Source organism: Salmo salar, chromosome ssa27 (genome assembly GCF_905237065.1).
Source record: "Salmo salar chromosome ssa27, Ssal_v3.1, whole genome shotgun sequence".
NCBI lineage: Eukaryota > Metazoa > Chordata > Actinopteri > Salmoniformes > Salmonidae > Salmo > Salmo salar.
The window spans coordinates 28,722,187-28,734,617 of record NC_059468.1 but is presented as its reverse complement, the minus strand read 5'-3'; the positions used below and the strand labels follow the sequence as shown (position 1 = coordinate 28,734,617).

Genomic DNA, 12,431 nt, shown 5'->3' with positions numbered 1-12,431 from the left:
AGGAAGAAACCTAGAGAGGAACCAGGCTATGAGGGGTGGCCAGTCCTCTTCTGGCTGTGCCGGGTGGATATTATAACAGAACATGGTCAAGATGTTAAAATGTTCATAAATGACCAGCATGGTCAAATAATAATAATCATAGTAGTTGTCGAGGGTGCAACAAGCACATCCGGTGAACAGGTCAGGGTTCCATAGCCGCAGGCAGAACAGTTGAAACTGGAGCAGCAGCACGGCCAGGTAGACTGGGGACAGCAAGGAGTCATCATGCCAGGTAGTCCTGAGGCATGGTCCTAGGGCTCAGGTCTTCCGAGAGAAAGAAAGAAAGAGAGAAAGAAAGAGAGAATTAGAGAGAGCATATTTAAATTCACACAGGACACCGGATAAGACAAGAGAAATACTCCAGATTTAACAGACTGACACATAAACTACTGCAGCATAAATACTGGAGGCTGAGACAGGAGGGATCAGGAGACACTGTGGCCCCATCCGATGAAACCCCCGGACACGGCCAAACAGGCAGGATATAACCCCACCCACTTTGCCAAAGCACAGCCCCCACACCACTAGAGGGATGTCTCCAACCACCAACTTACCGTCCTAAGACAAGGCCGAGTATAGCCCACAAAGATCTCCGCCACGGCACAACCCAAGGGGGGGGGGGCGCCAACCCAGACAGGAAGACCACATCAGTGACTCAGCCCACTCAAGTGACGCACCCCTCCCATGGACGGCATGGAAGAACACCAGTAAGCCAGTGACTCAGCCCCTGTAATAGGGTTAGAGGCAGAGAATCCCAGTGGAGAGAGGGGAACCGGCAAGGCAGAGACAGCAAGGGCGGTTCGTTGCTCCAGCCTTTCCGTTCACCTTCACACTCCTGGGCCAGACTATACTTAATCATAGGACCTACTGAAGAGATAAGTCTTCAGTAAAGACTTAAAGGTTGAGACTGAGTCTGCGTCTCTCACATGGGTAGGCAGACCATTCCATAAAAATGGAGCTCTATAGGAGAAAGCCCTACCTCCAGCCGTTTGCTTAGAAATTCTAGGGACAATTAGGAGGCCTGCGTCTTGTGACCGTAGCGTACGTGTAGGTATGTACGGCAGGACCAAATCGGAAAGATAGGTAGGAGCAAGCCCATGTAATGCTTTGTAGGTTAGCAGTAAAACCTTGAAATCAGCCCTTGCCTTAACAGGAAGCCAGTGTAGAGAGGCTAGCACTGGAGTAATATGATCAAATTGTTTGGTTCTAGTCAGGATTCTAGCAGCCGTATTTAGCACTAACTGAAGTTTATTTAGTGCTTTATCCGGGTAGCCGGAAAGTAGAGCATTGCAGTAGTCCAGCCTAGAAGTAACAAAAGCATGGATTAATTTTTCTGCGTCATTTTTGGACAGAAAGTTTCTGATTTTTGCAATGTTACGTAGATGGAAAAAAGCTGTCCTTGAAACAGTCTTGATATGTTCTTCAAAAGAGAGATCAGGGTCCAGAGTAACGCCGAGGTCCTTCACAGTTGTATTTGAGACGACTGTACAACCATCCAGATTAATTGTCAGATTCAACAGATGATCTCTTTGTTTCTTGGGACCTAGAACAAGCATCTCTGTTTTGTCCGAGTTTAAAAGTAGAAAGTTTGCAGCCATCCACTTCTTTATGTCTGAAACACAGGCTTCTAGCGAGGGCAATTTTGGGGCTTCACCATGTTTCATTGAAATGTACAGCTGTGTGTCGTCCGCATAGCAGTGAAATTTAACATTATGTTTTCGAATGACATCCCCCAAGAGGTAAAATATATAGTGAAAACAATAGTGGTCCTAAAACGGAACCTTGAGGAACACCGAAATTTACAATTGATTTGTCAGAGGACAAACCATTCACAGAGACAAACTGATATCTTTCCGACAGATAAGATCTAAACCAGGCCAGAACTTGTCCATGTAGACCAATTTGGGTTTCCAATCTCTCCAAAAGAATGTGGTGATCGATGGTATCAAAAGCGGCACTAAGATCTAGGAGCACGAGGACAGATGCAGAGCCTCGGTCTGACGTCATTAAAAGGTCATTTACCACCTTCACAAGTGCAGTCTCAGTGCTATGATGGGGTCTAAAACCAGACTGAAGCGTTTCGTATACATTGTTTGTCTTCAGGAAGCCAGTGAGTTGCTGTGCAACAGCTTTTTATAAAATTATTGAGAGGAATGGAAGATTTGATATAGGCCAATAGTTTTTTATAATTTCTGGGTCAAGATTCGGCTTTTTCAAGAGAGGCTTTATTACTGCCACTTTTAGTGAGCTTGGTACACATCCGGTGGATAGAGAGCCGTTTATTATGTTCAACATAGGAGGGCCAAGCACAGGAAGCAGCTCTTTCAGTAGTTTAGTTGGAATAGGGTCCAGTATGCAGCTTGAGGGTTTGGAAGCCATGATTATTTTCATCATTGTGTCAAGAGATATAGTACTAAAACACTTTAGTATCTCCCTTGATCCTAGGTCCTGGCAGAGTTGTGTAGACTCAGGACAATGGAGTCTGGAAGGAGAGTATTCACTTTAGCTAGACACCTAGGTATTTGTAATTGTCCACATATTCTAAGTCAGAACCGTCCAGAGTAGTGATGCTAGTCGGGCGGGCGGGTGCGGGCAGCGATCAGTTGAATAGCATGCATTTAGTTTTACTAGCATTTAAGAGCAGTTGGAGGCAACGGAAGAAGTGTTGTACGGCATTGAAGCTCGTTTGTAGGTTTGTTAACACAGTGTCCAAAGAAGGGCTAGATGTATACAGAATGGTGTCATCTGCGTAGAGGTGGATCAGAGAATCACCTACAGCAAGAGCGACATCGTTGATATATACAGAGAAGAGAGTCGGCCCGAGAATTTAACCCTGTGGTACCCCTTTAGAGACTGCCAGATGTCCGAACAACAGGCCCTTTGATTTGACACACTGAACTCTATCTGAGAAGTAGTTGGGGAACCAGGCAAGGCAGTCATTTGAGAAACCAAGGCTGTTGAGTCTGCCGATAAGAATACGGTGATTGACAGAGTCAAAAGCCTTGGCCAGGTCGATGAAGACGGCTGCACAGCACTGTCTTTTATCGATGGCGGTTATAATATCGTTTAGTACATTGAGTGTGGCTGAGGTGCACCCGTGACCAGCTCGGAAACTGGCTTGCACAGCGGAGAAGGTACGGTGGGATTCGAAATGGTCAGTGATCTGTTTGTTAACTTGGCTTTCGAAGACTTTAGAAAGGCAGGGCAGGATGGATATAGGTCTGTAACAGTTTGTCTCTAGAGTGTCACCCCCTTTGAAGAGGAGGATGACCGCGGCAGCTTTCCAATCTTTAGGAATCTCGGACGATACGAAAGAGATTTACCACAGGTGGAGTCCAATCAAGTTGTAGAAACATCTCAAGGATGATCAATGGAAACAGGATGCACCTGAGCTCAATTTCGAGTCTCATAGCGAAGAGTCTCAATACTTATGTAAATGCATAATTTTTTTTTGGTTTTTTTGTTGAATGCACAGTACATATCCCAACCATAAGCCATGGATTACAGGCAACATCCACACTGATCTGAAGGCTATAGCTGCCTTTTTCAAGCATTCGGGACACTAACCCGAATGCTAATAAGACCGTTACGCCCTCCGACAAACCATCAAACAGGAAAAGCGTCAATACAGTACTAAGATCGAAGCCTAATACCTGGCTCTGACACTCGTTGGATGTGACAGGGCTTGCAAACTGTCACGGTGTACGAAGGGAAACCCAGCCGCGAGCTGCCCAATGATGTGAGTCTACCAGACAAGCTAAATGCCTTCTCTGCCTGCTTTGATTCAAGCAAGACTGAACCATGCATGAGAGCACCAGCTGTTCCGGACAACTGTGTATTCATACTCTCCGTAGCCAGTGTGCTTAAGACCTTTAAACATGGTTAACATTCACAAGGCCTGACATATTTCCATGATGCGTACTCCGAGCATGCGCTGACCTCTATACCAGGTGGTGTCAGAGAAAGGCCCTGAAAATTGTCAAAGACTCCAGGATACGAAAGGACCCTGAACAGCTTCAACCCCAAAACATGAGACTGCTAAATAGTCAAGCCTGGTAGCTATTTAGTTAACTATTTAACTCTCTGAATTGACTTTTATTGCACAAACTTTTTTGACACATACGCTTCTGCTACTGTTTATTATCAGTCACTTATTCCTAGTTATATGTACATATCTACCTCAATGACCTCGTACCCCTGCACATGGACTCGGTACTGGTACTCCCTGTATATAGCCATGTTATCATCAACTCAGTACTGGTACTCCCTGTATATAGCCATGTTATCATCAACTCAGTACTGGTACTCCCTGTATATAGCCATGTTATCATCAACTCAGTACTGGTACTCCCTGTATATAGCCATGTTATCATCAACTCAGTACTGGTACTCCCTGTATATAGCCATGTTATCATCAACTCAGTACTGGCACTCCCTGTATATAGCCAAGTTATCATCAACTCAGTACTGGTACTCCCTATATATAGCCAAGTTATCATCAACTCAGTACTGGTACTCCCTGTATATAGCCATGTTATCATCAACTCAGTACTGGTACCCCGTGTATATAGCCATGTTATCATCAACTCAGTACTGGTACTCCCTGTATATAGCCATGTTATCATCAACTCAGTACTGGTACTCCCTGTATATAGCCATGTTATCATCAACTCAGTACTGGTACTCCCTGTATATAGCCATGTTATCATCAACTCAGTACTGGTACTCCCTGTATATAGCCATGTTATCATCAACTCAGTACTGGTACTCCCTGTATATAGCCATGTTATCATCAACTCAGTACTGGTACTCCCTGTATATAGCCATGTTATCATCAACTCAGTACTGGTACTCCCTGTATATAGCCATGTTATCATCAACTCAGTACTGGCACTCCCTGTATATAGCCAAGTTATCATCAACTCAGTACTGGTACTCCCTATATATAGCCAAGTTATCATCAACTCAGTACTGGTACTCCCTGTATATAGCCATGTTATCATCAACTCAGTACTGGTACCCCGTGTATATAGCCATGTTATCATCAACTCAGTACTGGTACTCCCTGTATATAGCCATGTTATCATCAACTCAGTACTGGTACTCCCTGTATATAGCCATGTTATCATCAACTCAGTACTGGTACTCCCTGTATATAGCCATGTTATCATCAACTCAGTACTGGTGCCCCGTGTATATAGCCATGTTATCATCAACTCAGTACTGGTACTCCCTGTATATAGCCATGTTATCATCAACTCAGTACTGGTACTCCCTGTATATAGCCATGTTATCATCAACTCAGTACTGGTACTCCCTGTATATAGCCATGTTATTATCAACTCAGTACTGGTACTCCCTGTATATAGCCATGTTATCATCAACTCAGTACTGGTACTCCCTGTATATAGCCAAGTTATCATCAACTCAGTACTGGTACTCCCTGTATATAGCCATGTTATCATCAACTCAGTACTGGTACTCCCTGTATATAGCCATGTTATCATCAACTCAGTACTGGTACTCCCTGTATATAGCCATGTTATCATCAACTCAGTACTGGTACTCCCTGTATATAGCCATGTTATCATCAACTCAGTACTGGTACCCTGTGTATATAGCCATGTTATCATCAACTCAGTACTGGTACTCCCTGTATATAGCCATGTTATCATCAACTCGGTACTGGTACTCCCTGTATATAGCCATGTTATCATCAACTCAGTACTGGTACTCCCTGTATATAGCCATGTTATCATCAACTCAGTACTGGTACTCCCTGTATATAGCCATGTTATCATCAACTCAGTACTGGTACTCCCTATATATAGCCAAGTTATCATCAACTCAGTACTGGTACTCCCTGTATATAGCCATGTTATCATCAACTCAGTACTGGTACTCCCTGTATATAGCCATGTTATCATCAACTCAGTACTGGTACTCCCTGTATATAGCCATGTTATCATCAACTCAGTACTGGTACTCCCTGTATATAGCCATGTTATCATCAACTCGGTACTGGTACTCCCTGTATATAGCCATGTTATCATCAACTCAGTACTGGTACTCCCTGTATATAGCCAAGTTATCATCAACTCAGTACTGGTACTCCCTGTATATAGCCATGTTATCATCAACTCAGTACTGGTACTCCCTGTATATAGCCATGTTATCATCAACTCAGTACTGGTACCCCGTGTATATAGCCATGTTATCATCAACTCAGTACTGGTACTCCCTGTATATAGCCATGTTATCATCAACTCAGTACTGGTACTCCCTGTATATAGCCATGTTATCATCAACTCAGTACTGGTACTCCCTGTATATAGCCATGTTATCATCAACTCAGTACTGGTACTCCCTGTATATAGCCATGTTATCATCAACTCAGTACTGGTACTCCCTGTATATAGCCATGTTATCATCAACTCAGTACTGGTGCCCCGTGTATATAGCCATGTTATCATCAACTCAGTACTGGTACTCCCTGTATATAGCCATGTTATCATCAACTCAGTACTGGTACTCCCTGTATATAGCCATGTTATCATCAACTCAGTACTGGTACTCCCTGTATATAGCCATGTTATCATCAACTCAGTACTGGTACTCCCTGTATATAGCCATGTTATCATCAACTCAGTACTGGTACTCCCTGTATATAGCCATGTTATCATCAACTCAGTACTGGTACTCCCTGTATATAGCCATGTTATCATCAACTCAGTACTGGTACTCCCTGTATATAGCCATGTTATCATCAACTCAGTACTGGTACTCCCTGTATATAGCCATGTTATCATCAACTCAGTACTGGTACTCCCTGTATATAGCCATGTTATCATCAACTCAGTACTGGTACTCCCTGTATATAGCCATGTTATCATCAACTCAGTACTGGTACCCTGTGTATATAGCCATGTTATCATCAACTCTGTACTGGTACTCCCTGTATATAGCCATGTTATCATCAACTCAGTACTGGTACTCCCTGTATATAGCCATGTTATCATCAACTCAGTACTGGTACCCCGTGTATATAGCCATGTTATCATCAACTCTGTACTGGTACTCCCTGTATATAGCCATGTTATCATCAACTCTGTACTGGTACTCCCTGTATATAGCCATGTTATCATCAACTCAGTACTGGTACTCCCTGTATATAGCCAAGTTATCATCAACTCAGTACTGGTACTCCCTGTATATAGCCATGTTATCATCAACTCAGTACTGGTACTCCCTGTATATAGCCATGTTATCATCAACTCAGTACTGGTACTCCCTGTATATAGCCATGTTATCATCAACTCAGTACTGGTACCCCGTGTATATAGCCATGTTATCATCAACTCTGTACTGGTACTCCCTGTATATAGCCATGTTATCATCAACTCTGTACTGGTACCCCGTGTATATAGCCATGTTATCATCAACTCTGTACTGGTACTCCCTGTATATAGCCATGTTATCATCAACTCAGTACTGGTACCCTGTGTATATAGCCATGTTATCATCAACTCAGTACTGGTACTCCCTGTATATAGCCAAGTTATCATCAACTCAGTACTGGTACTCCCTGTATATAGCCATGTTATCATCAACTCAGTACTGGTACTCCCTGTATATAGCCATGTTATCATCAACTCAGTACTGGTACTCCCTGTATATAGCCATGTTATCATCAACTCAGTACTGGTACCCCGTGTATATAGCCATGTTATCATCAACTCTGTACTGGTACTCCCTGTATATAGCCATGTTATTGTTACTCATTGTGTATTTATTATTATTTTTCTATTATTTCTATTATTTTAGTTAGGAAGGGCCCGTAAGTAAGCATTTCACGGTTAGTCTACCCCTGCTGTTTACAAAGCATGTGATAAATAACATTTGATCTGATATCAGAGTTCAGAGCGTGATGTCAGATATGTCATATCAGAATGAGTGCTTCATCCAATATCACGTGTGACAGCTGTGATCAGCCAGCTGTGATCAGCCAGCTGTGATCAGCCAGCCGCCTCCCCTACTAGCCGTCACCTGCTTCTCTCCGCTTTTTCTCCATCAGCTATTTTAGCCGTGATGAGGAGCTGGGGTGTGAAGACACTTATGAGTCTTCTGTTGTTGCATTTGTTTCTAATTATTGGAGCAGCTCGCAGCCTGTTAGAACCAAGAGCACAGGGCAGTATGACTTCGCTGTCACGCAGCCTCTGAGGGAAGGGAAAGAGGGATACCTAGTACAACTGAATGCATTCAACTGAAATGTCTTAATTTCATGTCTTAACCTCTTACATCTAGACGTTCCGCTAGCGGAACACCTGCTCCAATATCCAATGATAGGCGTGGCGCGAATTACAAATTCCTCAAAAATACAAAAACTTAAATTTTTCAAACATATGACTATTTCACAGCATTTTAAAGACAAGACTCTCCTTTATCCTCTCTGGGCTAGGCGGGACGAATTCGTCCCACCTACGTAACAGCCACTTGAAGCCTGTGGCGCGATTTTCAAAACCTTAAAAATCCTATTACTTCAATTTCTCAAACATATGACTATTTTACAGCTATTTAAAGACAAGACTCTCGTTAATCTAACCACACTGTCCGATTTCAAAAAGGCTTTACAACGAAAGCAAAACATTAGATTATGTCAGCAGAGTACCAAGCCAGAAATAATCAGACACCCATTTTTCAAGCTAGCATATAATGTCACAAAAACCCAGAAGACAGCTAAATGCAGCACTAACCTTTGATGATCTTCATCAGATGACAACCCTAGGACATTATGTTATACAATACATGCATGTTTTGTTCAATCAAGTTCATATTTATATCAAAAACCAGCTTTTTACATTAGCATGTGACATTCAGAACTAGCATACTTCCGGGGAATTCGCTAACATTTGACTAAATTACTCACGATAAACGTTCACAAAAAGCATAACAATTATTTTAAGAATTATAGATACAGACCTCCTCTATGCACTCGATATGTCCGATTTTAAAATAGATTTTTGGTGAAAGCACATTTTGCAATATTCTAAGTACATAGCCCAGGCATCACGGGCTAGCTATTTAGACACCCGGCAAGTTTAGCACTCACCATAATCATATTTACTATTATAAAAGTTTGATTACCTTTTGTTGTCTTCGTCAGAATGCACTCCCAGAACTGCTACTTCAATAACAAATGTTGGTTTGGTCCAAAATAATCCATCGTTATATCCGAATAGCGGCGTTTTGTTCGTGCGTTCCAGACACTATCCGAAATGGTAATGAAGGGTTTCGCGCATGGCGCAATTCGTGACAAAAAAATTCTAAATATTCCATTACCGTACTTCGAAGCATGTCAACCGCTGTTTAAAATCAATTTTTATGCCATTTTTCTCGTAGAAAAGCGATAATATTCCGACCGGGAATCTCCTTTTCGGAAAACAGAGGAAAAAATCACAAAGACGTGGGCGGTCAGGTCACGCGCCTAAGCACAGAGTCCCTTGATCGGCCACTTGAGAAAGGCGATAATGTGTTTCAGCCTGGGGCTGGGATGACGACATTCAGGTTTTTCCCGGGCTCTGAGCGCCTATGGACGACGTAGGAAGTGTCACGTTAGAGCAGAGATCCTTAGTAAAAGATAGAGATGGCAAAGAAGTTCCAGAAATGGTCAGACAGGCCACTTCCTGTAAAGGAATCTCTCAGGTTTTGACCTGCCATTTGAGTTCTGTTATACTCACAGACACCATTCAAACAGTTTTAGAAACTTTAGGGTGTTTTCTATCCATATGTAATAAGTATATGCATATTCTAGTTACTGGGTAGGAGTGGTAACCAGATTAAATCGGTATGTTTTTTATCCAGCCGTGTCAATACTGCCCCCTAGCCCTAACAGGTTATGCCAACCCCTCTGAATCAGTGCCATAACAGAGTACAGTGACAGTCATGCTTGCACCTTTACATCACTGAAAACTGCGTATCTTTCGCCCCCAAAACATTCAAAAGTTATGCACCTATTACCAGAGCTACTTTTCCTTTTTCTACCACAATTCACACACATTTCATATCATAAACCACTGGTGGGCCGCTAACTGGGGGTTAGATAGCAAACAACCTTGTTTAGTCATGTTACCTAGCTAACTAACAACCTGGTAACTTGACCAATAGGTTATGCACAAATCTGGATGGCACAGGAAGAACAGAAAAGAGATTGATAGCCCACTCAAAGAGATGCGCTTCAAAACTAGGATGCATATACCTAGCTATATCTTAAGCAAACATGTCTTTTTTTGCGGGGCAAGAGAGCATTACATAATTTTGTACTTTTCTTTGTGCTATCACAATAGGCCTAGTACCCAGTACCATTATTCTCTGCCTGGTCTCGCATCCTTAGTCAAATGTTGGTATTGTGACAACACAAGCACATATTTGGGCCCTCACCAGTTTGCATCCCTGTTAATAGTCAAATTGCCACGTCCGTTTGTGATATTACAACAACAAAGACTGGAAACAAGGGACCCAGATTCTTTTTCCTCTGACATCATTGCATGTGTGATAGAACAGCAGCATATGTACTGCAATTTTTAACCTTGATGCTCCCCAGCTCTGCTTCATCAACAAAACGATAGCAACCTGTTTCCCCTACTGCGGATTCCACTCTACCTACATGTACACATTACCTCAATTACCTCGACTAACTGGTGCCCCTGCACATTGACTCTGTACCGGTACCCCCTCTATATAGCCTCGCTATTGTTATTTTACTGCTTGTCTTTAATTATTTATAGCTTTTATTTCTTATTTTTTACTTATCAATTTTTTACTTAACATATTTTTTCATAAAACTGCATTGTTGGTTAAGGGCTTGTAAGTAAGCATTTCACTGTAAGTCAACACCTGTTGTATTCGACGCACGTGACAAATGTTTCTCTTAACTTCCCATTTTACTAACTTCTCATTCTTACATTTCTCATCCGTCCTTCTGCTCATTCCCTTTCACTCTCTCTTTCTCCCCCTCTATCTCCATCTCTCTATCCCCCTCTTTCTCTCCATCCCCCTCACTCTCCCCATCTCTCCATCCCCCTCTATCTCTCCCCACTCTATATCTCTCTCCTTCTCTCTATCTCTACCGCTCTCTCCATCTCTCCATCCCCCTCTCTCAATCTCTCCCCCCTCTATATCTCTCCCCTTCTCTTTATCTCTTCCGCTCTCTCCATCTCTCCATCCCCCTCTCTCTATCTCTCTCCATCTCTCATCCCCCACTCTCCATCCCCCTCTCCCCATCTCTCCATCCTCCTCTCTCCATCCCTCTATCTCTTCATCCCTTTCTATCCCCCTCTCCCCATCTCTCTCCCTCTCAGTCGCTCCTGGAGGCCCACGACATGGTAGCCTCTAAGTGCTATGAGGCCGTGCCCCCAGCGGAGCTGTTTAATGAAGAGCTGGGGAACAGTTCTCTGATGCAGGCCGATGCTGTACGCATGATCGGCATCCGCAAGAAGTCTGGAGAACCACTGGTGAGAGAGTGAGAGAGTGAGAGAGAGAGTGAGTGTGGGAGAGATCGAGAGGGAGAGAGATGGCGAGTTTGTGTGTGTGTGTGTGTGTGTGTGTGTGTGTGTGTGTGTGTGTGTGTGTGTGTGTGTGTGTGCATTTGTTCCTGCTTGTGTGCGTTTCTGCATCTCTGCAATGATTTCATTGACGATCTATCTGTTCCTTCCCTCTCTCAGGGAGTGACGTTCAGAGTGGAGAAGGAGGAGCTGGTCATCGCTAGGATCCTCCATGGAGGAATGATTGACAGGCAGGGTCTGCTGCACGTGGGTGACATCATAAAGGAAGTGAATGGGCGGGACGTAGGGAACAACCCCACTGAGCTGCAGGAGATGCTGAAGGACTGCAGCGGAGGAATCACTCTGAAGATACTGCCTAGTTATAGAGATGCACCCGCCCCACCACAGGTACACACACATGCTCATACAAACACAGCACATGCAGGGACACACACATGGACGTACACGTGTGCCCTCTCACACTCAAGCATTCATGCTCTCTCTCTATCGCTCTCCCTCCCCCTCTCTCTCTCTCTCTCTCTCTCTCTCTCTCTCGCTCTCTCCCCCTCTCTCTCTTTCTCCCCCTCTCCCTCTCTCCCCCTCTCTCTCCCCCTCTTTCTCCCCCCCTCTCTCTGCCCCTATCTTTTTCCCTCTCTCCCCCTCTCCCTTTCACTCTCTCTCTCTCTCCCCCTCTCCCTCTCTCTCTCTCCCCTTCTCCCTATCTCTCTCTCTCTCTCTCTCTCTCTCTCTCTCTCTCTCTCTCTCTCTCTCTCTCTCTCTCTCTCTCTGTCCTTCTTTCTCACCCGTCACACATACTCCATCACTTAAACAGCCACATGAATGGATACAATC

The 12,431-nt window shown here is 43.7% G+C and overlaps 1 protein-coding gene across 9 annotated transcripts in view; it reads left to right on the top strand.

Moving 5' to 3' along the window:
• Nucleotides 1-12,431, top strand: part of LOC106588853 (protein PALS2-like) — a 99,907-nt gene that overhangs the window by 81,685 nt on the left and 5,791 nt on the right. For all 9 annotated transcript variants that reach the window (XM_014178336.2, XM_014178334.2, XM_014178335.2 and 6 more), the window contains 2 exons: nt 11,397-11,549; nt 11,760-11,987. In XM_014178336.2, the coding sequence (XP_014033811.1) occupies nt 11,397-11,549; nt 11,760-11,987 (381 nt within the window). The remainder of the gene's footprint in view (nt 1-11,396; nt 11,550-11,759; nt 11,988-12,431) is intronic.